We start from the raw sequence: 27021 nt of genomic DNA, 5'->3' as shown, positions 1-27021 counted from the left end.
AAAGAATTTAAAGTTAGGATTTAAATTTTAAAGGGTTGAAACTCGGGTTTTTAATTTTTTTTCTTGAACAATTTCATTATAGGTTCTTATTTAGACAATGTTTAAAGTTACTCATAGCTCTTACTTAATTTATAAATAGGAGGATAGCTCTTTAGCGTACTCGAACCCACATGCTTTTACATTAGTAACAATGCACACGCTAATTAAACTAATAGTCAATTGACGACGGGTTCTAGATTTTAAGATAAAATTTATAAAAATTAAAAATTAATCATTTAAGTTATATTAATAATATTTTATAGAAATTATAAAATCAAATAATAAAACCATAAAATTGTTATTTTCTTTTATTATATTTTAATCTTAAAAAAGAGGGTATTATTATTTGTTTTTATTCTCTTGATATCTTCTTTTTAACTTGCTTCCTAGTAAGAAAAAAAAAAAGTAGCTTTGTATATGAGAAGTCAGCGACTCTCTCTCTCTCTCTCTCCCCCCCCTCCAAAAAAAAAAAAAACAGGGAACAAAAAACCATTGTTTCTTTGATTTCTTGCTTCGTAATAACCAAAACCCACCACTGTTTTCACTTCAAAAATAAAAAATATTGAGACAAATTTGCATGTTTTCTACGTATTTGAGCTTATTTTGGTGCAAATTAAAGCATAGAGAAGAGCTAAAAATGGTGGAATATTGAGTTTATTTGCATAGCATGAGCATCTTCTTTGGGTTGCAAATGGAGAATTATCAAGGTGATTTAAACGATATAGTTCGAGCTTCAGCAGAACCAGCTCATTTTTCCGATACGGTTCCTCAACTTTCAAGCTGGCAACAACAATTCCCTTCTTCCGATCCGTTGAGTTTTTCATCGTCGGCCATGGAAGATGATCATAGTACGAACACTTTCGGTGACCCTTTTTCCGCCATTAGAGACCCGCTTCTTCTTCTTCAAGAGCTCAACGTTGTGGGAACTGGTTCGAGTTCAACTTACTTTAATAACAGTCCTAATTCAACTAACGATCATCATCACATGGGTGGTTTCGACGATATGACGAGCCCTTGCAACATTTTTTCTCGGATTCAGATCTCTCATAGCTCTAATCCACTACCACCGTGTGATCCGCCGGGGGTGGCTGCTGCTTCCACTGGTCTTGGTGGACATAAGGCGCCTGCTGTGTTCCCAAGCGACATGATTAATGCAAAAAGTTGCTTGATTGATAACACCACCGTCGCCGCCTCAGTCCCAGTGCAGATCTCATCTCCGCGGAATCTGGGTATCAAGAGAAGGTTAGGGTAATAATATTTAATCCCCTAATTAACTAAATATAAACCACTTGTTTTTATACTTTCCTTCACTTCTTTTCTCTCATTAATTAACACTCATGATGCATGAATTTGGGGTTTCTTTCATAAACTCGTATAGAGGATTAGGGTTTATATGCTTATTAATCAGTAATTAACATATATATAGCTGACAGACTTTGAATCAAACCAGAAAAGGTATGTGTATATATATATGTGTACGTATGTATATCTGAATTGGGTGTGGCAATAACATCGGAAAACTTAATTAGTTTTCATGTACAGCAATGATACATGTCTTTAGATAAATATAATGTAGAATCGATCGGTTTCTACTTCTTTTAAGGGAAATATATCCATAATATATGTCCTATAACCCTGCCCCAAACCATAAAACTCAAATAAATAGGCAATAATCTCGCTCTTCGAAGAGGTAGCTAACTAGGAACCATGTTGTTTCATTTGTCTTGTTGTTTACAATTTACATTTTGTTGGTCCAACATGATTATATAAATATATATGCAGAAAGAGCCAGGGAAAGAAGGTGGTATGTATTCCAGCACCAGCAGCTGCAAATAGCCGGTCTAGTGGAGAAGTAGTTCCCTCCGATCTGTGGGCATGGAGAAAATACGGCCAGAAACCTATCAAAGGTTCTCCTTATCCCAGGTAATACCTACTCGAATTCAAGTCTAAGTATCGAGTACGACTATATTTTCAATATGGACAAAGGGTTTTTGAAGGGACATAGGATATGACCTATGTTTAAAGATAGGTTGAATCCGTAGTATTTCAAGAAAAATGAAGAGCAGAGCAGTGTAGTATTGCAATATTTACACATTCATTTATTCTAGGTGAAAATATCATGGAGGTTCCTCTATGTGTTAAATTATATTTTTTATTGTCATCTCTACTTAAAAATATCAAATTAATCCTTATACATTAGATTAAAGAGTAGACTGATCATTTTTCTTAAAATTTTTATCGTTTTCTACCTATTAAAAACTGTCATGGCAAACAAAATAGTCAAATAGTGACATATAGCATGTCACGTATAGCTCATGCTAACGTACATGAACTAGCTTTTAACAATATAGAAATTGATGAAACTTTTAACAGAAGGACCAATATATTCATTGATCTAACGTACAAAAACTAACTTGCCCAACTTTTGAATAGAGTGAGCAAAATACAATTTGACTCTTAATACAAAGGCCTTCGTTATACTTTGATCCCAAAACTACTATATTTGGGAACCTAATCTTTGAGCAAACATGCATACTATAAGAAATTATGTTTTATTTAGTGATAAAATATATTGCACTCAAAATTCGAGTTTATTGAGAATAATAGCTACAAATTTTTAAAAAAATCATAAATAGTAAAAACATATGCTTAATATATTTTGTCAATAATGCTCTAAGTTAATCTTCTAGCTTGTCATCTAGTACTACATTTAGACTTATATTTTATGTTTATATGCATTTGGAATCAGCTTACAACATGAGTGTGCACAAGATGCAATTGATTCAAGTAATCTTCTGTATGTACCACTCTCAGGGGATACTACAGGTGCAGTAGTTCCAAAGGCTGCTCGGCGAGGAAACAAGTCGAACGAAGCCGAACCGATCCGAACATGCTGGTTATAACCTACACATCCGAACACAATCATCCATGGCCAACCCAAAGAAACGCCCTTGCTGGTTCAACAAGGTCTCAACCATCAAAACCCAATGCTAATAACACCGGTTCCAAGATGGGTTCACCAAGTGATTCTGAGCCCCAAAAGACAACCAAAGAGACCATTAAAGAAGAGACAGAAATGGACGACATGGCAAAGCAACAGCTTGACATAGACGAAGCAACAACGGTAGAAACACAGCAACAACAACATGATCAGGATTTCTTTGCTGATTTAGATGAAATATTATTTGATCAACAAAAGGAAAACAAACCCATGGATCAATTTACTTTATTTGATTACACCAATGCTTCTTTTTGAAAAGAGAAGCCATTGGTATGAAGATTTGAAGAGTGGGGGTATCTGTAAATAAACAAAACCTCATATAAAACCATGTTTATGGTATGTTGTTATTTACCAGAATAGTGTCAGAAAAGATTAAAGGAGTGCCATTGGATTGGGAAGCAAAAGAAATTGAGTTTCCCACATTCATTCCTTTTGGAATATATATTGATGGATGGGACACAAAGCTGAGGAACAGAAGATTACAACAGTGTTAAAAACAAGTACGTCCATCAGACATGACTCGGTGATAACTCAGTGATAAAAAAAGAAAAAGAAAAGAGAAAGTGATTTATTGAGATGGGACTTGCCCTTTGCCGGTCCTTTCTAATGAACAAAATTATTTAACCTTTCATCTTTTTTTCCTCCATGTGAGCCACTGTTCCTCAATGCCCAGAGTTTTTTTTTTTTAATTTGCTTGGATGCGAAGAAATTAAATAAATAAATAAGAAATCATTAGAAAAGAAAAAGAAAAGCTTGACTTCTCTTCTCAATCCTTTTTTTCTCTCTAGGGATGTGCAAAGGAGATAGTTTGAAGCTTTGGGATCCTTCAACTTGTGTCTAATTTTTTTCTCTTCTTTAAGCTCAATCTATAATTTGATATTTATTTTGAATTTTTTAATGAAGTATTTGTGGTTTTTAGGCTAAATGTGATATTTGTATTTGATAAAATTATATTTTTGGTATCGGAATATAATAATATTAACTTTTTAATGTTTAATTCAAGTTTTAGAGTTAATTTAATGAAAATTCATATCTCTAAAAGAAAAATTAAACCATATCTATCCATTATACACATAAAGGTTTTATTATTATCCAAATATATACACGAAATTTTAATTATGATTCAATCGTACACATTTAAATAAATAAATATATCAATTCATTTTTATATTTGATAAATATAATTATATGTGTATATAAATATATAAACATAAAATAATAATATATTGATAATTATGTTAATAATTTATGATAATTGAATCAAATTAAAATTTTATATATAAAATTACAAATTAAATCAAAATTCATATATAACTTTAAAATCTATCCCAACATTTTTATATTAATACACTAAATAACCAAACTACACCACTTTAATATTATTGACATGATATAAAATTATTTTCAAATCCAATTCAAATCTCGATTTACACTCTCCCACTCATTTTTCTCTTATTGGGATTTACAATATAAAATCAAAGTAATACTATTTATTAGACTGAAATAATGAAATGTTGGGTTAATTAAATATTTTCATCATAAATTCTGAATATACCTATTTTTTAACATAATTTTTTAGGGAATAATGTATTTCAACGCATTAGAACTCACATCTTCTTATATTTATAACAATGCATATACTAATCGAGCTAAAACTCAATAGACAATATTTTTTAATATTTTATAAGAATCAAAATGTTGGGACTTTATGAATAGGACAACCTTTTAGCCAATTAATTAAATATACAAGTATTTTTGAAATGTGGGTTTTCTTTAAACCTGTGTATTGAACTGATAATTAAGGTATTCACTGTTCTATATATGATCTGAAATTGAGTCGCGTTAATTACAATACTAGTAAGACATTATATTTTTTATAATTAAAAAATACAATAGTGAAATGTGATTTTAAATTCTATCAAATCTATCAGTTTTAATGAAAGTTTTGATATCTTTTCAATGGAAGTCACTTCAATGGATGAAAAGAACAGTCCCAATTTGAATGGGGTAATGCAATGAGATGAGATGATAATGATATAAAGTGGTATTGTTCAAATTTTAATTAAATGTTTGTTGGTTAAAATATAGAATTTAGTTTTTTTAAATTTAATTTCTTTATTTTAAAATTTTAAATTTTGGATTCAAATATTAATATTGTTAAAATTATTTTGTTAAATTGTTTATTATAACATCATTTTTTTAATTACATTACAATCAAGGAATTTTTTTTTAATTTCAAAATGTCACTCCAACCAAATTAACAAAAAAACAGTGTTAATAATTGGACATAAATTTTGAAATTTGAAAAGTATAGGTACTAAATTTCTAGAAATAAAATTGTAAGAACTAAATTCTAAATTAAGTAAAAAATACAGGACCTAACCCATATTTTAACCTTAGGCGTAAGTTTTGGATTTAGTGTTTATACTTTAATTTAGTTAATTTTAGTCTTTATACTTTTTGAATTTTAAGATTTCAATTTTACTTCAAACGATAGCAGTTAAATTTGTTTAGTTGAATTATGTAGTTAATCTTTGTACTATATATGAAGTTGTAGATTTACTATACTCTTCCAATTTTGAAATTTCAATATTGACACAAACAATAACATTAAATTTATTAATTTTTTTAGAGTAATATATAGTAATAGCAACCTAACACGGTATTACATTATCACAATATGTTTGATACGTAAATTTCCAAATAGAGAATTTAATAAATTTGATTGCTACCGTTTATTACATTTTAGTAATAAAATTTAACCTTGTTTTTATCAACTTTGATAATTACATTTTAGGGTGAATATTTATTATGATATCAAAGTCGAAGTTTTATATGTTTGTGATTGTACATTGTCATCTACCTTTATCTTTGCCTAACTTAATTTTTATATTTAAATTAAAAATTTTAAAATATTTAACTTGAATTAAAATAGGTTGTCACCTTGATAAAATTTTACATTTAATTTATGTACTTAAAAAATAAAATATATTCTTTTACATTTACAATTTAAAATTCTAAAGTCATTAGCATTTTTTGAACATTTGTCGATATAACATGTTAATTAGGCTGCCTTCATATGATGTGACATTCAATTATAGGGATGAAGGCAAATGGGAGGATTTTAACTTTAAGTTTTGAGATTAAATCTCAAAATTTACCGAAATACAATACTAATAATTTTAGGTTAAATACTAAGAGTGTACACTATTGAGTTTTTTTTTCTTTAACTTCATTTTTTTAATAAAAGTCTTAAACTACTCATAAACTTTTAGTCGATTGAAGGATGATATGCGTTTTAAGGCATTCGAATTCACATTCCCTTGATTATTGTAATGGTAACAATGTCAACCAAGGGTCCTAATGTAAAAATTGCAGATCATTCCCTTTAAAAATCATTAAATAATATCTTTATATACGGTAAAATTACACTTTAACCTCAAAATTAAAAAAAAATATATTTAATTTTTAAAAAATTATAATTCAATTTCAAGAAAAATTTCAAATTTACCCTGATGCCAATTGAATTAAAACTCAATGAAGGCCATGGAAAGAGTCGTAAATGTATTTATTACAAGAGAAGAAAGCAAATGGGGTTTTATGGCTGATACTATTGCTCATCATTTTGAAAAGAAACCATATTAAATTTGGAGTTATTTGTTGATGACATTACATGCATATCTATAATTAAAACCCCACTTGCCTTTGTTTTCAAAAGCTTTCGAGATTTGACCATCATCTCAATTTACTATATTCAGGCATGCTGACCACATGCTCTTCTTTTAATTATACCTTATATCAAACACTAATTCCCTAAACCCTAAACCCTAAATCTAAATACATATGCATCATTTAATGCTTAATTAATTTTATGCATCCCTTTGGTCAATCTTTGTTTTACATATCTAGTTTTGAACTAACACACAAAAAAGAATAAATAGTGTACTTGTATATCGTTTGACACTTTGACATAGTGGGGAATCTAGAAATTTTGTACTAAAACCACTTATAGAGAACCAACAACCATAACAACTATAATAATCAATATATTTTTTTTATTAGAAATAAATTGTGGGTAATTTATAAATATAAATACAATACTGTATTCAAGTAATTATAGGAAGAAATCAAATCAATATAAAGCAGAAATAGACGAACATAATAGGACCTAAAGCTCAGCCTTTGCTAACAATGTCTGAAGCTTCATTGATCGACAAACATCTCACAGTTTTGATCGAGGAGCGAAGCCAAGAAACTGTTTTAGGGGATACAAATGAATATATATTTTTTTAACTTGTGATTTTTTTTAAAAATTATTGGGACTATATAAGTAAATTTTTTATTTTTGAAAAGTCAATGTCCCATCCTCCACCCTTTTTTTTGTTGGGAAATGTATCAATATTGTAATAAACGTGTAACTATTTTTTATCATTTCATGTCTAATGAATAAGAGTAATTATGAGACCCGAAGCTAAAATGAGCATGAATGGTGATCTCAACTTTGGCATATAAACTATTGATAGAAAAAGAAAACAAAATAACACATTCTCATTTTTATCATTTCATTCATAGTATATGGTCCCATGAACAACTTTTTCTAAATCATATTTTCCTTAATATAATCATAAGCTTTAGAAATTAAATAAAAGCCAAAAGAATTGGAATAAAGAAATTATGATTTGATGGTTGTGTTTTGTGTTAAATTATATGGTTTTGATGATCAAATTTTGAGATAAGCATAATTACATGTGTCAATGTGTTAGTGGGACCATTGGCCTTTGGTCGGTCCTATGATATTTGGACAATGACATTAGCTTCTTAGGATAATATGCAATATATATTTTAATTCATATATGTTGACTCTAAAATATTTTTTACATTTTTGATTAAATACTCATATTATCATTATTTTTTTTCTTGAGAATATTATGGGCAAATTTTAGTTTCAATCCCTCTACCTTTTAAAATATAAGAATGGTTAAATTTCGATATGGTCATTATATTTCGCTCAAATTTAAGATTTCATCTATATACTTTAATCTTGACATAGTTTGATACTTCAATTTTATAATGACATTATTTGGTTTAAATATTTTATTTTAATTAAAATGATTATGTGAATTTTAAGAATTGTCGACTGTTAAAATTCAAGTCCATTATAATGTTATTTTTTTTGGTTACGTAGATACCGAATTTATTTTATTTTAAGTTGAACTGTAAAAAAAAAAAAAGAAGGAGTTATTACCTCTGTCATAGAAGGATTGATTTGATTCATTTAATAATGGAAGAATTTCATCCAATCCCTATTATAGAGGAATATGACAGGTTCTTTCATCATTTTATTTATGTCTAAGGATTAGTATCTGATTCATTGACGGTGTATAATTCTATGCATTATCAATGAAGCGAGATAAGAATTCATAATTAAAATAAAAATACATTAAATTAATTTTAATTTTTTATAATATTCCATGATCTAATTCACTAATAAAACATATAATTATACACTAGAAGTGAATCAAATATAATTATTATATATAATTGGTAATAATATTAATGCATACTCATTGTTAACAAGCATAGAAAAAAATTACCCAAGGTGTGAGACATTGAGAGACTCATAATTGATGGATGTAAAGCCCAAACCAGAACCCATTTCAATTGGCTGATTCAAATAATAGGGTCCATATATTACCTTTTCAATATTAAGCCTAATAATCGAAAAGACTTACTCATTAGTCCTTCACCCACTCCCACAAAGCCTTAAAAACAAGAAAAAAAAAAAAAAACAGAAAACTCCTCCTTAGATACCGATTTCCTCCTTTGTTTTTTGGCCGAAAATTCAATATTATCTATCAATCAAGTCGATCTGGAATTAAAAAATTTAAAATTAAGTTCAATTTTGTGAGCTAAGCTGTTCGATCCACGAATACTTTAATGAAAAGATAATAGGTATGGATTGGTAAAGATGTACCACTAACAAATAATGATGGCATTTGGTAATTAATTAGTAAAAAAAAATGAATCCAATTATTTTTGTCCACCACTTTTTTTATAATAATAATTTAAAGAAAGAAAATCTCAAATTGAAGTCTTATTTATTGGTTATTATTAATTATAAATTAGTTTTTTTTCTATATTTTATGTGTTTATATTTAAGCTCATTTAAAATTAAATTTTATTTAAAATTTTAATTTTAGATCCCAAATTTTCTTTTATGTGAGACCCAAAAGAAATTCTTGATAATTTATAATACATCCATTTTTACAAAACTAAAATATTAAATACAAGCCAAAAAGTTAGAAAATTTAATTAAAATAAATAAAATAGTAATAAAATTAAAAGAGAAATAACTCAAGATTGAATTGATTTTTTTAAAGTTTCCTAACCCAATCCTGAATTTTTAATTTTAAAATAAAAAGAATCTAATATTGGTTATATCAAATATATAAAAATGGATATGAAAAGCCAAAGATTTGATATGTCAATGCACACAAAAGAAAATTTGATACGTCAAATCGCAATAATATATGCACTGAAATGTTGCATCCAACTAGTTGTGAATCAAACTTGATGCAAAGCACTGCAAGTAGGTGGTCAACAAAGCGCATCCAAGGGCAAGGGCATGGTGCCGGTGGGTGAAGGTGGCCAAAGAACACACAGTTTCGCACATGGATTTTGGTTTTCCTGAACTGATCCAAGCATTTGAGGAACTCAAGGACGTGAGCTCCACTGCAGCGGGAGAGAACCAACGGCAGCCAGTGGTTCTTCATGTAGTTTCCGAACGTAGTCCAGTCACGCCGCTTCTGAGATTCGTATCGGCTTAAAGATGGGACGTCCGACGGTGGCAATAATGGCACTGAACGAACGGACTCAGTGATTTGATGATGGGAAATGTTGGTGGAGAAGATGATGCTGTAACAGCGGTTGACATGTTCATTATTATATTAAATTGTGAAATGTATGATGCAAAGCATGCAAAGACGAAGGTATATATATTGAGAGTTAAATCCTATATTTTAAAATATTTTAATCACATCCTTCAGTTATTGATGTTGTATCCATAAGACCCCTTTGTTATTAAAAAGATGTAAATTTTATGTGACAAAATTTAAAATAAAAATTAAAAAATATTAATTTTGAGGCTGCGAAAACATTTTACTTTACGTTACCATGTGATTTAAGGATGTATAAACAAATATATAGGAAGTAAATTCTCCAAATCTCAATCAACACTACTATTGGGACTGAGTGAGAGTTCAGAGTTTGGAGTTTTTGCATCAATGGCAATTGTTACATCATGTCAAAACCTCCATTGCTATTATTTGCAATGTTGGTGAGATTCATTCCATTCGGTCAGTCATTACAACAAGAGCAAATCATAGACAAAACACTGTTCATTTCTTTGTCTGCTGATTGTTGCTGAGGAGGTCGACAAGGTTTTTGAGTTCCACGAATGCATGCATTGTTTCATCATCAAATCCTCCTGCAAACTGCATATATATATATATATATATATATACATATATATATATATGTTTGAGTAAAACCAATATATAAAAAAAGGTTTATAAATTTTAGTTAAATAACAAACCTGATGTATTCTGAAAGCAAATTTGACACCTTGAAGAAGCATATAATCCATGGAAGGATCATCCTTTTCCATGGTTGCTTTCAACTGCACTTCCATGGCTATCCTTTTCATATACCTCTTTCCCAATTTCACCGTTCCTTGTTTAATCTGAAATCAATCATTGAAATTTTCAATTAGGTAATTTTATCAACTAGTTATTAGTTTAAGCATTAAAAGTATAACTTCAAACATTTCTAAAATACATTGATCATATTATAAATATATGTGAACATATCGTATGAATAACTTAGACCTAATGTGTTAAAAATAAAACACTTCTCTTTCTTTTAAATCATGTCAGTTCGAAATTGTCAATACAATAGGTCAATGTGTATTTACCATTACATCCATGTGTTTTAAATATGTTTCATGCCAAATCTAAATTGGGGTTTAATGCTTAAATTGATAATTAAATTGACGGAAGGACTTGATTGATATAAGGTTGATATTTTAAAGATTCAATTAAAATATTTTAAAGTTTAGAGACTAATTTAAAATATAAACTTAGTTATTACTTTTTTGTAAATTGTTATTTGAACCCAAACTATCTTTGAAGAAAGTGAACACTTGACTAATATGTCAAAATTTAGAGGTTCATTAACCAATATTTTGTATATTCTTATACTTTTTCTAAAGGAGTATTAAGTAAGTATAGTTGAAACAACAAATAATAAATGTCCCATTAAGTAGAACTATAATAAACTCAATACAAATTAAAAATTTAATTATATTCAAACAGAGACAGAATAACCCAAAGAGAATTTATGCACAGCAAAACTTGGACCTAAATACTCAAGATTTCGTGTTCTTATGCTTGTTTTACCATATATATGAATGTCAATATTGAGAGGCCAATGCAAAAGTGCCTGCCCAAAATGGAAAATTGTATTTCATCCCTTTAAAAATCATTAAATTATAAATTTATATATGATAAAATTATATTGTGACCCCTTAAAATGAAAAAAAAAATTGTTTAATCCTTTTAAAAAATGATGAAATCATAAATTAATATATGATCCTTAAAAAATTTATAATTCAATTTCAATACCTTAAAAGAATTTTTAAATTCGGTCTGAAGTACCTTGCTTATAATCCCATTGTCAAGCATCCAATCAGTGGGAATTTGGAATTCCTTCCAGCTATGCATCAATGAATCTCTTGTACGAACTATGCTATAAACTGTACGTTGGATCCTGGAAATTCAAAACAAATTTTTAGTTCAAAGGTTTTTCTATTAATCAAGCCATAAACAACAGTTATTTTAGATTTAATTACTTCTCAAATAAAGTAGCCATTTTGGTTAAGGCAATATCACAAGGCATTGTTGAATCACTATCACCATCTTTGTGATATAAAATCTCAGACTCCAATTTCTTGAGATCCCCATACTCAAATGCTGCTTCTCTTAATGTGTCAGCTTTTTTTTCTGGCCATTCGAAGTGCTTCAAAACTGCCCTTTCATCAACCTTTCAAAGTGTATAAAAATGGATGGATTGTTTAACAAAAGGATCAATTTATTATTTAATTTAATTTAATGATTAATTTACACTTTTTTTTAATAAAAGAAGCAAAATACACTTTTAATACAATACCTCCATAATACTTAAAAAAAAAAAAGAAAAAAAAGGACATTTAAGTATGGTTAGATCTTAGATAGAACATCCATGCATACACAAGATTTCTCCCATTCATGTCTAACATGATTATATTAAACTTTTTTATAAAAAATTTCACATATTTGGGGCATTTGAAGATCTTATCAATAAACCCATTTTTAGAAATATTTATCCAACACCAATACTTGAGCAAAAATGAAAATGTGGCGATCATATGCAAAATTTTAAGTAAAGCTAACACAGCAACAGCCAATGTTGTCATCTCAATAAAATAGAAACTTACTAGATAGGAAAGTTCATCATCAAGCCACTTGACAAATGCTACTACATCTTCAATGTTATGATAAACAGCATTATTGACTTCTTTTATCAATGAATTCACAAATTCTCCTTGAGTTTCAACATCAGCCTTAATCTGCAGAACAAGAAAATGGTGCTATAAACAATTCATACATAATTCTAAACATGTGTATTATGTATAAATATGTTGGAACGGGGAGTAGAAGGTACTTACAGCAAGCAAATGTGATGATCTGTTCTGAATTTCACCAATCATGTTGCTATGAACATTTGCAACATCAGGCACATCATGTGGTCCTCCATTGTGAGAATCCTTTCTAGATACTCTTTTCATCAGTGAATGATAAAACTCAACTACTTGACGAGCTGGCTGCACTGATCCTATGCCGCTTCTCTCCGAAAACTTCCGAGATGGAGGTGGAGGTGGAGGAGGGGGCGGAATTTGAATACAACCTCCCTCTTTAGGTCCATTAGAAACTGAACTTGAAGGTTTCGGAGGAGTATTTGGAATCCTCGAAGCCCTTTTCTCGTTAGTTTCATCACAATTTCCCAAGAGCTGCAATCTTTGAATTGTTCCATCCTTTCCCATTTCTTTTCTACACATAATGGCATTAGATTGCCCTTTCCAATCTTTTTCCACATGATTAGCTGCATGATCTATGGTTGAAGAATCATGGCTGCTAAAAGGCCATTTCTTTATCTTTTTAATTAAATTTAATCTCTTTATACCATTGTTTTCTGAGCTTGAGTTCCTTAGTTCATCTCTTAAACATGAATTAACCCATCTCAAGTATGCAAGCTCCTCAACCTCATTCAACCGCCTCATTTGTAAACCTTCTATTTGTTTACCGAGGTTTTCATTTGTGTGCCTCAACATTGATGCCTCAGCTTTTAATTTTGCAACAACATCTCTCTGATAAAACCCATAACAACATGAGTGTGATTGCTGGATATAGTATGTATGCAAACATGGATATGTTTAATATTTGGGTAAACCACATTAGTAGTCATCAAACTATTAGTAAATTTCTTTTTTGAACACTCAATTATGAAAAGTTACAAAATGATCACTCAACTATTTTTTTTTTGTCATGTTGGCAACTTTTAAAATTGGCATAATAGCAATTTAACCCTTAATATAATCACATTATTTAATATATTTTTATCTTATTCTTTTAAAATTAATCCTCAATGTCACAAAAAAAGTAAAATTAGAAAATAATGATAATAATAATAATAAACTACATTACACAATGTGTAAATGTTGAGGTTAAAGTAATTACTATACTAATTTTAAAAGCTACCATACCACAGCCAACTTTTACCCTTAATAGTTTAAAAGCTTTTTAACATGCTTGTCTATTGAAAGGTCTATCTTCGTATTCATATGAACATGCATTATATCGAACATGTATACTTCAAAACATACCTCATTAATGAAAATATACCTGATTAACTTTGACAAGAGAAGCCAATTGAGTCTCCAAAGAAGAAACCTTTAAAGCAAGGCTCCTCTTCTCCAATTGCAACTCCTTGTTCAATCTCCTCAGTTCCACAGCTTCTATATCAAGGTTCCTCGTTGATTTCGCTTCCTTTGATATCTCCACAGCTCTAGAATGAGAAACCACTGATGGGTTCTTTTGTTTTGCATTTGCAGCATCTGAATTTGATAAAGGGAGCTTCTTGGTTTGGAGTGTGACAATGTGAGCCTTGGGTTTCTTGTCAGCTTTGAAGTTCTGCACCATGCTTGAACCCCATGAAGACTTGGATTTGGATTGATTGGTCATGGTTTTTTGTTTTGTGGGACTTGGTTGCATGGCTTTGATCAACAAATTTTGATGCTTTGGCTCTGTTTTCTGATTGCTACTCTTCTTTCATTTTTATTGAAGATGTTGAAGGAATTGTAAATGAAAACAACACGTTCAAATGCTAAATACATTCCAAAACGGCGGACTGCAACGGTCCTTTTATACGGCAAGACGGGTTTGTGTATGTATGTTGTATATTATAATCATCTTTGTATTTTATAGTTATATATCTTTTCACAAACGAATAAATTTTGATATTTTTTTGTGTTAGATGTTTTTTCACATCAATGAGGTGATGGAATTGAACGGAGAGTCGTTCAATGATCGGAGATGAGTGGTAGGGCATTGAAAGGAAGATGGAGGTTTAGTTAAGTAGGAAAGTATGATATTTCGGATAACTTTAACCATCTTATCAAGACCCTAGTTTATATTAGGGCCTTTTCCTTGTCCCAAAATATTACTTATCGTTTCATGGTTGGGGCATTTGTAGACTAGTGTAGTTTACATAAAGTGATGCCATGATGTATATAAAAACTTTTTATATAGGATAGAATGAACAGGTAGTGGTCCGTTTGATAAACGGTAAGGGATAGATTGCAAGATTTGTTGGACAATGTATTTACTCATCGGTCGAGGTGTTGATCCCATAAAGTGTCCAAACGAAAGATCACGAGTTACATTTCATAATATTTATGTCGTGTAAACATATTGTGATTCATACTTTAAAAGTCGAATCTTCATAAATAAATTTACCAACAAATTGATTTCTTTTTTTTATTTATATTCGTTTAATAAGTTAAATAATAATTATAAATAAAATTTCGCTCTCCATGGAACATGAAAATGGTATATTTAATTCATTAATATTCCTAAAAATTCTTTTGGAATAATTTAATCAAACAATTATATATTATATTATATCCAAATTGTTATAATTTATTAAAATCATAATTAAAAAATATTGGTTGATGGTTACTTCTCATCAAATTCACAATAATATTTTATTTATTTATTTTTTAAAGCAAGTAGAAAGCAACAGTTTAATTCCAAAAGCAATTTTTAATTATAAGTAAACTCTATATTTTAAAATAATTAATCCTTAGCTCACTTAATTTTGTTTGGAAAGGAGAAAAAAAGTCAACCCATTCGATTGATTGCTTGCATCTTCCTAACAAAAGAGACTTTCTTTAGATCAGAGAAATCTAAAGTCAATGGCCTCCAATTTATATAAAGGAAAAAAATATTTTATCTAACTTTTTATCATATTATTTATGGTCTATTTTAATTATTTAATAATATTTTAATAATTTTTATTTGGTAATTTTTTTTACTTTAAACCCTGAATTTTAATGTTTAGGGTTTGAGGTTCGAGATTCATGATTCAAAATTTGAGGTTCAAAGTAAAAGAATTTTACTAAAATTATGTGTCAATGACATAAAAAATTACCTAAATGTCATTAAATAATTGAAAAAGACCAAAGATGATACGGTGAAAAGGGTCTATAAAATAATTTCTCAAGAAAAGAGACTTAAAAATTAATAATGAAATAAAAATATGTGTAGGGATTTAATTATTAATTAATAATGAAATAAAATGTATGTAGGGGTTTAATTATTTGATTTTAATCGAATTAATGGATAAAAATTAATTTTGTTTAATTAATTAATTATAAAAAGTTCTATTAATGAAAGAAATTTCAAGAAAATTTAGTTATTGTTAACAAAAATTAATTGATTTACTCGAATTAATCAAAATTTGATGTTCCCATTCTAAGAAACATAATTAATTCAATTAATAGGAGTTGAATTCAATTATTAAACCAACCAACCAAATAAATATTAAATATATTTGGTAATTGAAAAAAATATTTTGCTTTAAATAAAATTTAAAAATATATATATAATTGATTTTTATATAATCACCCAAACCATCAAACCAATTTATGAATAATTTTTATTTAATGGTTCAGATATCACTTTCTTTTAATAAATTACAATTTTCTTTGAATAAAAAATTGAAAACTATTAATCAAGGATTAAGACAACTAAACGTCCCTAATTAATTGTAGAAATTAGGAATACAATAAATAAAAGAAAGTGACGTCCGAACCATTTTTAAAATAAATAAATTATTTAGATTTTAGATTTTTTCTTAATATTTTTGGTAGTAAATTCAGTCAAATAATTCAATCTTTAAATAAATTTAATTATTATTATTTTAATCCGAAATTATACTTTTATTTTTTCGTTATTTTTAGGTATAATAATAAATTTAGCTCTTAATATTTATATATATTTAGTTAATTTTACCCTTAATCTTTTACGAAGAGTCCATTTTGACCATCAACATTTTAAAAAGAGTCAATTTTAACCATCGACCTTTTTAAAAGAGTCAATTTGTTATTTTTTTAACGACAACACGAACCAAAACATTAAAATTTTAAACGCATCAGCTTGCATGGTAATACATGTGTACTTCATGCTAATTCTTTTTGGATTTTTTTTATTTCTGGTTTTTAAATTATTTATTGACATGGTATATAATATAAATAGTGTGATGTCAAGATGGAACACACGTTATCTAATTTAACTAAAAAAAGAGTAATGATTAAATTGATAAAATATGTAAACATTATACTTTTTTAAGTATGACCAAGATATTATTTATGTTCAATTTATAATTTATAAACATGTTTTCTTTTACGATTTATGATTATCCCTCCTAATAATGTAAATTACGGACCCAAAGAAATGTAATATGGAGATAACATCATACATGCATGATATTAATGTATCCAAAATCCACATGGCATGGTTTATTTAAAGACTCCATTAAAAATGCAATGAATTGGGAAATTGGGCATACTTTAGGTACACATTAATTACACACATAAATATTTTCGATATTTTAGGGGCAAAATTAGAAAAGTGTAGAACAGATGGGACCCAAATCATCACGTAAATTGTGAATCTAAGACACTGAGATCATGCACATGCTCACATTTCAACACTTTATTTACAGGCCCTTTTTCAAGTCAATATCAACACAAATGCCCTCATTTTATTGGTCCTTTTATTTTTTTATTTTTTATAAAGTACAATTATTGTTTTCACCAAAATCAAAGCCATTAAATGATTTTGTGAGTACACTTTTGTATATGTTTGTTAATGCATCACTTTCAAATTTCATTTTTATATTAATATTAGCATTGGTTAATTTTTGCCCCAAAATTTTAATTATTTTCAATTTGGTCGTTGAACATGTTTTAGTCCACATTGGTCTCCGTTAACACCTTGAATTTGGATTCTGTTAAGACACGATATTATAGAACTTTGGGACTAACATTTAAGGCTCGAGTTGATGACTAGGTTGATAAAATTAATTGCATCAAACATCTTTTAACTATTTTTTAGTGAACTTAATTAAATTGTTTTTGATGTATATTGACCAGTTTAGAAACAAGTCATAGTTTAGAGACTACTAGTACAATTAACCCTTCAATATATAAAATTTTGAATTAATTGCACATACATCCCTAAACTATGGCCCTCATTCTAAATTGATCCCCAAATTTTAAAGCATTCTAATCACATCCCGAAACTATCAATATTGCATTAATTAAGTCATTTCCTTACTGAAATCATTAATTTAATCATTAAAAAAAATTATATTATAAAAATTTTGGTTTTAAAATTTTGAAACTTCAAGTTTTATTATACACTCTCATTCTTTTCTAATTACACAATAAGATTTGATTTTTTTTTACTTTTCTTTATTTTGAATTATGCCACGTAAGATTTTATATGTTATTTATCAATTAAATTAAGGATAAACTACCAAAATAATCATTTTTGTTTCCTTTAGGTTACATTTTAGTCACTTAGGTTTAAAATGTTACGTCGTAATCACTTACCTTATCATGTAGTAACATTTTAGTTATTGAGCCATTAGTTGTCATTAACGATGTAACGATAAGCTGATGTGGTACGTTAAATCATCATTTCAAACAAAAGTTTCCGGTTAAATTATACAATTAGTCCCCATATTTTTTTGTTTTGAGCACTTTTTTCTTTTATGTTCTTTTAACTTTTTTCTTTTTTCTTTTCTTTATTTTCTATTCTCTTTTGCTTCTCCCTCTATTTTCCTCCCTTCTCCTCCTCTTTTAATGTAAAAAAAAAATTAAATTGCTCAAAACGAAAAATTATATATAGGGACCAATTGTATAATTTAACCTAAAATTTTCATTTGAAATAATGATTTAAAGTGCCACGTCAGCTTACCATTACATCGTTAACGGCAATTAACGCTCCGTGACTAAAACGTAATATTTCAAACATAAGTGACTAAAATGTAACTTGAGGGAAACTAAAGTGAATCTTTTAGTAAATTACCCTTAAATTAAGGATTTCAATAATAAAATGACTGATTAATATAACCGTTTAGAGATGATTTCGAAATTGAGACTAATTTAAAACAAGACCCATAGTTTAAGTATATCAGGTAGAATTAACCCCAAAAGTTTCAGAAAAAAGTGAGGAATTCAACCTTTAGTATATTTTGTTTTGTAATGGCCGTTTGATTAATAGTTGACAGTTGAAAGACGCCATGGACGCGGAGAAAACTCCGCCAATATCACCTCTTTTTCTCTCTTTTTCCCTTCAAAGCTTTTTCTCTTCCTTTATATTGAAATCTACTTATTTGACCTCGAAATCCCACTCTCAGTTTTACTCTCCTTTTTTCCCCTTTATACGTTTATTTTTTTCCTCTCACGTTTCCAATCTTCGTGGGTGGGTTTCCTTTTTTAAGTTTCTGGGTTTTTTTTTTTTCCTTTTTTTTAATTCAAATATTTTATTGCATGTGTTATAAATTGATATTTTAGCTGGTTTTGTCATTTGTTGTTTTCGTTTCTATATTCAGGTAAAAAAAAATCCCTTTGGTGGTCTCTGCCATTAAAGCCCTTTTTCCCCCCTTTTCTGTGTGTGTTTTTGTTTTTATCTTCACTTACATTTCGGTTTCATTGGGTCTTTAATTTCTGGCATTTCCCCCGTTTTTTTCTAAAATTTCAATTAAGGGTCTAATCATTATTGATTATTCTTCACTGTTTTCACTTTTTTTTTTTTTTTGCAGCATATTTGCCATAAAAGCATTTGGAAGGAAAGGTTCTTTGATTGATCATTGAAAAGCAAGACATATATTGTTGTTTATTAAGCAGCATATATATAAACCATAAGTTTTTTTTCCCAAATGCTAAATTTTGCAAGAGGAAGAAGCCAAGCAAGGTCCAATCGATCAATGCCCATTGCAGGTAACATTTTTCTCTTAATTTGGAAAAAAAAAAAAAAGTTCTTTTGAGGATCATATTTGATTTTCTTAGCTTACATATATGATTTTCAACCCATTTTTTTCATTAGGATTACTTAAAATGCAAATTACCCAATTCTTTCCCCTAATTTTATTTTTGTTGTTTTGCATGTAGTGATGGAATACCCTGATCCTAAAAGGAAGAGCAATATTTTTGGGAAATTACTTATGGCTGCAGCACTTACAGCTTTGTGCATTATAATGCTCAAGCATTCTCCATCCTTCAGTACTCCAACTCATGTATTATCTCTTTATTCTTCTTATTATTGAAAATTAAAATGCATGACTGTGTGATAATGGCTGCAAATATTTGACTATTTCTTCTTTATATATATGCATACACAAAAAAAAAAAAAAATGCTGATCTCTTGATTAGTTTGATAATTGGACCACTTGTTAAAGATGGTACTTATGTGTGCATGTATGTGTGTGTATATATATATTTCTGGGGTTTTCATCAGCAATTATAGCATATGACCCTATAAGAAATCTTAGTGAATAAGGTTTCTTGGGAATCAAGCAATAGTCCTATAAGAAAGTAGAAGAAATGAGATGAAATTTTGTTTTGTGATTCGCAATTTTTATCCTTTTGGGATTGTGATGTCGGCTATAAGGGGTTGAATCATGTTAAATATTGTTTATTGTGAGTATGGTTGATTTTGTGTTGATCTCGTGTTATTTATGCATTTGTCCCCAAATTCTCGACTCCCGTCTTTCCAGTTCTCCCGACATGAAAAAGGGGTAACTCACGTGCTTGTAACTGGAGGTGCCGGATATATCGGGTCGCATGCTGCTTTACGTCTTCTTAAGGAGTCATTCCGTGTAACGGTTGTGGTATGTTTTTAGTTTAAGGATATATGTAACAATCTTGTTTTTCTAATTGTTCGTTACTCTCCGTTTTAATGAAGGAATCGCTTCTTTTGCAGGACAATCTTTCTCGTGGAAACATAGGTGCCATTAAGGTTCTACAAGAGTTATTTCCAGAACCTGGAAGGCTTCAATTCATTTACGCTGATCTAGGGGATCCAGATGCTGTATCCTTACTCGGGGAAATTATTATGATCGTCCATATAAACATGGATATGTTGTATACTGTTTTCCTTGACATTGTATTTTAGGTAGACAAAATATTTTCTGAGAATGCATTTGATGCTGTTATACACTTTGCTGCAGTTGCATATGTTGGGGAGAGCACAACTGATCCTCTAAAGTACGTCCCCTTTGAATTGTTAATTCATTTAAATGGAAACTTTCGAATAGTTCAGTGACCATTTTTGTAACTTTTTGAAATTGAGCGATCAAAACTTACTAATAGTTTAGTAACCTTGGTAGAGTTTACTAATGTTTGGCCATATGATTTGCACAGGTATTATCACAACATTACTTCAAACACCTTGATGGTCTTAAAATCGATGGCCGTCCACGGTGTTGGGACTTTGATATATTCTAGTACATGTGCCACGTATGGTGAGCCTGAAAAGATGCCGATCACTGAAGAAACCCCGCAGGCAAGTTGCAAAACATGGTTCAATGCTTAGTTATTTTCTGTATACGGTTATGATAGTGCGGTCACTGACATTTGTTTTCTGACCAATTCAGGTTCCAATCAATCCATACGGAAAAGCTAAGAAGATGGCTGAAGATATGATTCTGGATTTCTCTAAGAATTCGGACATGGCGATTATGATTCTAAGGTTTGTATTTTACTTCACTTTCTAAGTGTTTTTTTTGAGAGTTCAGACAGCATTAAGCTCGTATTTACGATGAAACAACTTTCAGATACTTCAATGTGATCGGATCAGATCCCGAAGGAAGATTAGGCGAGGCTCCAAGACCCGAGTTACGTGAACAAGGACGGATTTCGGGTGCTTGTTTCGATGCAGCTCGTGGGATCATCCCCGGTATAAAGGTGAAAGGAACAGACTATAAAACACATGACGGAACATGCATACGCGACTACATCGACGTTACCGACCTCGTTGATGCTCACGTTAAAGCTCTTCAACACGCAAAGGCCCATAACGTTGGAATCTACAATGTTGGTACCGGAAAAGGAAGATCAGTGAAGGAGTTCATAGAGGCATGTAAGAAAGCCACGGGGGTGGATATAAAAGTCGAGTATCTTCCTCGCCGTCCCGGGGATTACGCAGAAGTTTTCAGCGATCCTACTAAGATCAGACGCGAACTGAACTGGACAGCTCGGTTTACCGATCTGCAGGAAAGCTTAGGGATTGCGTGGAGATGGCAAAAGGCACATCGTAACGGATACAGTTCGTTGTAGATGATGATTGCTTGACTAGTTCAGTGTTGTTCTTCTATATTTGGCATGGAAGGGAGGGAAAGTAGAGATTATAATTTTCAACTGCTATTATAACCCATTATTTGGGTATTTATACAGAGCATCCAATTCATCATATGTATAACTATATTTATTTTATTTTATTTATTTTATTTTATATATCTTATATTTCTATCTTTTATGTATAATTATATTAATTTATCATATATATCTTAAATTTTTGTTTTTTATCGAATTAGTGTGACTCAATTTAATCAAAAAAATATTTATTAGTATAAATATATTATATGTATGTGCATTTGAGATGATAATAATATTGATGCCATGCTTAGGTATATAGCTTTTATTGAATCTTTCTTTGGCTCATGTTTTCTTTTGACAGATTCAATAAATGAAATTTAACGAGTAATGGCAAATGGTTGTAGCCAGAGATTTGTTGACGGAAGTTTACTCGTGAGAAGTTTTTGAAGTATTATTTGTCGAGAGTTAATGTATTGTTCAACATGTTAGTATTTTATTGGATAGGGTTTTGATAATACTATTTGATCAACTTAAGTGATACGGCGAGATATAATACATTGATTGGAGACTCGTTAAGGAGATTGTTGGCTCTTGGCGAAAACTTTTTCGGAAAGACACTTAAACTAAAAAGTATAGGTTGTCTTTTTTTTGGTAAATAATGCTTAAGATTATTAAAATATTAGTAAGTTTATGTTTTAGTCACTTAACTTTAAAAAGTTACAAAATAGTCTGTTTCGAAGTTTTTTCTAAGTTATTGGGCTATTAAAATTGTTGTTATATGACCTTCTTTGTCTGTACCACCTGCACTAATTGAAAGCTCTCATTTCTCTTCTCTTATACAATTTAGTTTTTTTTTTTTATATATATAAAACAGTTTTAAACATCACGACTCTACAAATCAAAGTCTAAATAGCTTTCTTCTATTCTCAAACACTAATTATCAAATCGATTTGAATTTAAGGAATGTTCTTCTATTCGTCGATGGGTACTGATCAACTACATTGCTGAATTGTTGCTTGGAGCTCACTAGTTAGACTTAAAAATAAAACTTAACAACTAAGTGACTTAAATGAGGAATTTTGAATAGTTTAGTGACTTAAATAAAAACTTTTGAATAATCCAATGGTCATTTTGTAACTTTTTGAAGTTGAGTAGCCAAATTGTAAACTTATTAATAATTTAGTGTCCTTAGGTGTAATTTACCCTTTGTTTGCCTCATAAAAATTAACACTATAAATTATTTGGGCCTAATCTATCTAATTTATGGCCCATTTATTATCTTATAATGGGCAGAAGAGGCTTGGAGGGCACATAAAGGACAAATTTTTCCCTCTCATTTCCTCTCTGGCAGCCCGCTTGAGAAATCAAAATTCAAAACCCTAGTTAGGGTTTTTATCTTCCTCAATCTCCCGTTGTTACACAGCAAATCGGCCACAATGTCGATGTCCAAGAGTTCCAAAATGCTTCAATTCATCAACTACCGTATGCGGGTCACTATCCAAGACGGCCGTCAGTTGGTGGGTAAGTTTATGGCTTTCGATCGTCACATGAATCTCGTCCTCGGTGACTGCGAGGAGTTCCGTAAGTTGCCGCCGGCTAAAGGGAAGAAAAACCCCAGTACCAATCAGGAGCGTGAAGATCGTAGAACGCTTGGTCTTGTTCTTCTTCGTGGTGAAGAGGTTATTTCTATGACTGTTGAGGGTCCTCCTCCTCCTGAAGAGTCGCGTTCAAAGTCTGCCGCTGCTAATGCTGTTCCTGGACCGGGTATTGGTCGTGCTGCTGGTCGTGGGATTCCGACTGGTCCTCTTGTTCAAGCTCAGCCTGGTCTTGCTGGGCCTGTTCGTGGTGTTGGTGGACCGGCTCCTGGGATGATGCAGCCCCAGATTTCACGGCCACCGGTTCCGCAACTGTCAGCTCCGCCTATGACTTACCCTGCTGCTAGTGGAGCACCTCCTGTTATCCGTCCACCTGGACAAATGCCACCTGGTGGTTACCCTGGTCAACCACAGGCTCCTCAGATGCAACGTGGTCCTCCTCCACAGGTACCACCACCTGCTTTTGGAGTAAGGCCACCTCAACAATTCCCTGTCCCACCACCACAATATGGTCAGAGGCCAATGGTTCCACCTCCGGGATCAATGATGAGAGGACCTCCTGGTCCACCACCACCACGCCCTGGAATGCCTGCTCCACCACCCCCACGCCCTGGAATGCCGCCTCCCCCTGGTGCTGTTCCTGTTTTCGGACCACCACGTCCTGGGATGCCACCTCCTCCAAACCCTCCAAACCAGCAGCAGTAGAGTGCTTTTGATTTGGTACGGCATATTTCAGCTTCCAATTGCTTCTATTGTCTAATATACTGGAATGATACAGGACATTTTGCCGGCTGTAATGTGTATGATTAATTAGGACTAGTTAAGTCATTTAGGAAGCTGAGTCTTCTTAAGAGATTAATATCCTGGTTTTCTTCATTTCATATGTTTATTTAAACTTATGTTGCCTTATTTGAGTCTTGGGGAGAAAACTTCACTTGTGAATGTTCTTTTATGTTGAATTTGCATGTTTATTTTATCTTTAATCTTAACATTGTAGTTGCATTTTGCAGAGTTTTGGTGGTTTTATTTCTATATAGTGTTTTTCTTTGAAGTTTTTTGTTGTTAGGATATTTATATGAGTTTACATTCTTCCGTTTATGGTACCTGGATTTTCTTGTGACAGTCAATTCTGTCCCAACTTGTGGATATATATATATTTGTATTTGACACACATCCTTGAACTAGTCTTAGTAACATAGCTTTTGATCCTTGAGCGGAACCATTGTGAATAGCTTGGCAGAGCGAGTCCTATAATAGTCAAGGCAATTGAACTGTGTGTTAATTTTGTTATTTTGTAGCAATTGGGTGAATCATGTATCTTGTCCACGGATGCCAAAACTAAGAAAATTGTTTGTCAATTAGTATTTTGATATAATATGCATGGAAGAGCTACAAAAGGCAATGTTCTTCTTCTACTTATTACTTTGATTAATAGGGAATTCAGTAATGCGTAGGAGTAAGTAGATGCCTGTTATGTCCTCAGTTTATATAGCTTTAGATTATGTTACTTTCAACTCTATTTTATTTTTTCAAGTATTCCCGTTTGATATTCATGTTTGTTTAGTGATAAGATTCTTTAAGGATCCTTGGACGTGGAACATATCTGTGTCATACTTAGTTGAAAGTCACATCCGAGTTTGAAGAACAATGGAAGTAGGCTTTAGATGATTTCAATATTATGTCTGCTTAGGGTAATCGTACCATGGAGATTCTTGTACTATGAGTTAGATTGCATATGGCCTTCTTTACTAAAAAATGGGCAACTTTGTCTTTGTATGTTAGATCAAAGAGCAAACTGATCATTTGACAAAATAATCAAATGGTTACATCTGGTGTGCCACGTGTATCTCATTTTGACGAATAGGGATCAGTTTTTAGTAGTAGAAATGGATGAAAGTTTGCCCTTTGATCTAATGTACAGGGATTGATTTGGTCATTTTTTTAGAAAATTGAGCAAAATGCAACTTGACTCCTAATACAATGGCTTCCATGGTACTTTTACCATCTGCTTGTTTTGGATCAAATTATGATCATTTGTATAATTGTTGAATGATTATGTCAGCAGATTACATGTACTTGTTTAGTCTTAACATTTTCATCGCTAAAGGTTGATAGGTGTTTAGGCCTTTTATGACTACCGCAAGCAATTGGAAGAGGAGAATGAGAAGGAAGAAAAAGCTTGGTTTACTTTGCCATTTACAAACTGTTCTTCAATGATGTTCCCTAAATAAAAAAGATAAATGGTGTACCGTGCTTTATTTTTGTATTATTAAGTACTCTTATCAATGTCGTTCGGATTTATAAGTACTTGTATCTTGTTTTTCTAACAAAATATACTCACCCAAATATATTTCAATTGCATGGTTATAAATGTGTTTATATGTAACATATATAAAAAATTATAAATAAATTTAATCCGTGTAAGAAGATGTATGTTTGAACACGTTTACCATCTTAAATGAAAATTCTTAACAATTAATGTAATTTATTTGACTCTCTAAATCCAAATTTAACAATTCTATCTTTAAATGCAAATTCAGCAATTTCTATTGCTTTAGGGTTTATATGACTAATACAAATTGCTATCAATGTCAAAGTGATGGTGCTATTTTTATTTTTTTGTTTTACATATTGATTTGTCTATTCAACATTGACAATTTATATAATTTTAAATATATAAAAGAAAGTCATTTATTTAAATCTTTGTAATATAAAATTAAATAAAAATATATATTACTAAATCAATTTTAAGTGATAGAACATAAAATGATACATTTGAGTTTTTTGTTTTTGGTAAGAAGATAAAATATACAATTTCACTTTTTCAAATCATGTTAAAAATTTAAAATTTTCTTTTATGAGAGCTCAAAATTAATTTTTATTAAAAACCCATAATAATAAATTACATTACATAAATAACCCAATACTTTACATATAAATAATCTCACAATACATTACAATAAGCCTACAGTAATTACATGCAATTTCAATGCCAAATAATACTTTATATATACATGTTAATATAATAACATTTGGTATCTAGATTTGGCTTCAATGTTCAATTTAGTACCTAAATTAAATATCATGTGACTCAATAAATATTTAACATGTGTATTCTAGTAAAAAAATAGGTACTTAATTAAGACAAAAGACAAACTCATTTACTAAATTGTATATTAAAATTAAACTTAAGTATTTATACTGAGACAAAAACTTAAGTATCAATTTAAAAAACTTAAGTAAAAATTATGCATTAAAATCAATCTCAAATATCAAATTAAAACAAAAAAAACCTCAATTACTAAATTAAACATTAAAACTAAATATAAGAACCAAATAACATATTA

The 27021-nt window shown here is 30.2% G+C and overlaps 4 protein-coding genes across 9 annotated transcripts; 3 read left to right on the top strand and 1 right to left on the bottom strand.

Annotated features, from left to right (window-relative positions):
- Nucleotides 1–436: 436 nt before the first annotated feature.
- Nucleotides 437–3397, top strand: LOC108488850 (probable WRKY transcription factor 14). Its single transcript, XM_017793131.2, has 3 exons — nt 437–1281; nt 1822–1962; nt 2854–3397. The coding sequence occupies exons 1-3, from the start codon at nt 707–709 to the stop codon at nt 3293–3295; spliced, it is 1158 nt and encodes a 385-aa protein (XP_017648620.2). The 5' UTR covers nt 437–706; the 3' UTR covers nt 3296–3397.
- Nucleotides 3398–10437: 7040 nt separating this feature from the next.
- Nucleotides 10438–14376, bottom strand: LOC108488065 (protein CHUP1, chloroplastic-like). Its single transcript, XM_017792379.2, has 7 exons — nt 14038–14376; nt 12804–13502; nt 12573–12704; nt 11949–12139; nt 11755–11866; nt 10635–10781; nt 10438–10533 (listed from the first exon to the last, which is right to left on the bottom strand). Exons 1-7 carry the CDS (start codon nt 14374–14376, stop codon nt 10438–10440), a joined length of 1716 nt encoding a protein of 571 aa, XP_017647868.1.
- A 4497-nt stretch (nt 14377–18873) lies between these two features.
- LOC108488439 (probable UDP-arabinose 4-epimerase 3) lies at nt 18874–22224 on the top strand. Of its 4 annotated transcripts, none has more exons than XM_053019603.1 (9): nt 18874–18929; nt 19526–19703; nt 19875–19999; nt 20480–20593; nt 20686–20793; nt 20878–20969; nt 21126–21267; nt 21359–21453; nt 21539–22224. In XM_053019603.1, the coding sequence occupies exons 2-9, from the start codon at nt 19643–19645 to the stop codon at nt 22038–22040; spliced, it is 1239 nt and encodes a 412-aa protein (XP_052875563.1). In that variant the 5' UTR covers nt 18874–18929; nt 19526–19642; the 3' UTR covers nt 22041–22224. The 4 variants fall into 4 exon arrangements, with proteins under 4 accessions (XP_052875563.1, XP_017648204.1, XP_052875565.1 ...); XM_017792715.2 differs by lacking the exon at nt 18874–18929 and adding an exon at nt 18971–19185; XM_053019605.1 differs by lacking the exon at nt 18874–18929 and adding an exon at nt 19175–19315.
- Nucleotides 22225–23372: 1148 nt separating this feature from the next.
- On the top strand, nt 23373–26045 carry LOC108489540 (uncharacterized). 3 transcript variants are annotated; one of them, XM_017794166.2, is made up of 2 exons: nt 23373–24394; nt 25798–26045. In XM_017794166.2, the coding sequence occupies exon 1, from the start codon at nt 23516–23518 to the stop codon at nt 24377–24379; it is 864 nt and encodes a 287-aa protein (XP_017649655.1). In that variant the 5' UTR covers nt 23373–23515; the 3' UTR covers nt 24380–24394; nt 25798–26045. The 3 variants fall into 3 exon arrangements, with proteins under 3 accessions (XP_017649655.1, XP_052876428.1, XP_017649654.1); XM_053020468.1 differs by having other exon boundaries at nt 25790–26045; XM_017794165.2 differs by having other exon boundaries at nt 25782–26045.
- Nucleotides 26046–27021: the final 976 nt, after the last annotated feature.

Source organism: Gossypium arboreum, chromosome 10 (genome assembly GCF_025698485.1).
Source record: "Gossypium arboreum isolate Shixiya-1 chromosome 10, ASM2569848v2, whole genome shotgun sequence".
NCBI classification, from domain to species: domain Eukaryota; kingdom Viridiplantae; phylum Streptophyta; class Magnoliopsida; order Malvales; family Malvaceae; genus Gossypium; species Gossypium arboreum.
The sequence above is the reverse complement of the archived record's forward strand: the minus strand, read 5'-3'. Positions and strand labels throughout refer to the sequence as shown.

Coding starts and splice junctions, on each gene's coding strand:
- LOC108488065 (XM_017792379.2), bottom strand. CDS start 14,376: ATGACCAATCAATCCAAATCCAAGTCTTCATGGGGTTCAAGCATGGTG. Junction 13,503..14,037: donor CTCTTGTCAAAGTTAATCAG/GTATATTTTCAT, acceptor GGGTTTTATCAG/AGAGATGTTGTTGCAAAATT. Junction 12,705..12,803: donor GATCATCACATTTGCTTGCT/GTAAGTACCTTC, acceptor CTTGTTCTGCAG/ATTAAGGCTGATGTTGAAAC.
- LOC108488439 (XM_053019603.1), top strand. CDS start 19,643: ATGCTAAATTTTGCAAGAGGAAGAAGCCAAGCAAGGTCCAATCGATCA. Junction 19,704..19,874: donor TCGATCAATGCCCATTGCAG/GTAACATTTTTC, acceptor TTTTGCATGTAG/TGATGGAATACCCTGATCCT. Junction 20,794..20,877: donor ATCTAGGGGATCCAGATGCT/GTATCCTTACTC, acceptor ATTGTATTTTAG/GTAGACAAAATATTTTCTGA.
- LOC108488850 (XM_017793131.2), top strand. CDS start 707: ATGAGCATCTTCTTTGGGTTGCAAATGGAGAATTATCAAGGTGATTTA. Junction 1,282..1,821: donor AATCTGGGTATCAAGAGAAG/GTTAGGGTAATA, acceptor ATATATATGCAG/AAAGAGCCAGGGAAAGAAGG. Junction 1,963..2,853: donor AAAGGTTCTCCTTATCCCAG/GTAATACCTACT, acceptor TACCACTCTCAG/GGGATACTACAGGTGCAGTA.
- LOC108489540 (XM_017794166.2), top strand. CDS start 23,516: ATGTCGATGTCCAAGAGTTCCAAAATGCTTCAATTCATCAACTACCGT.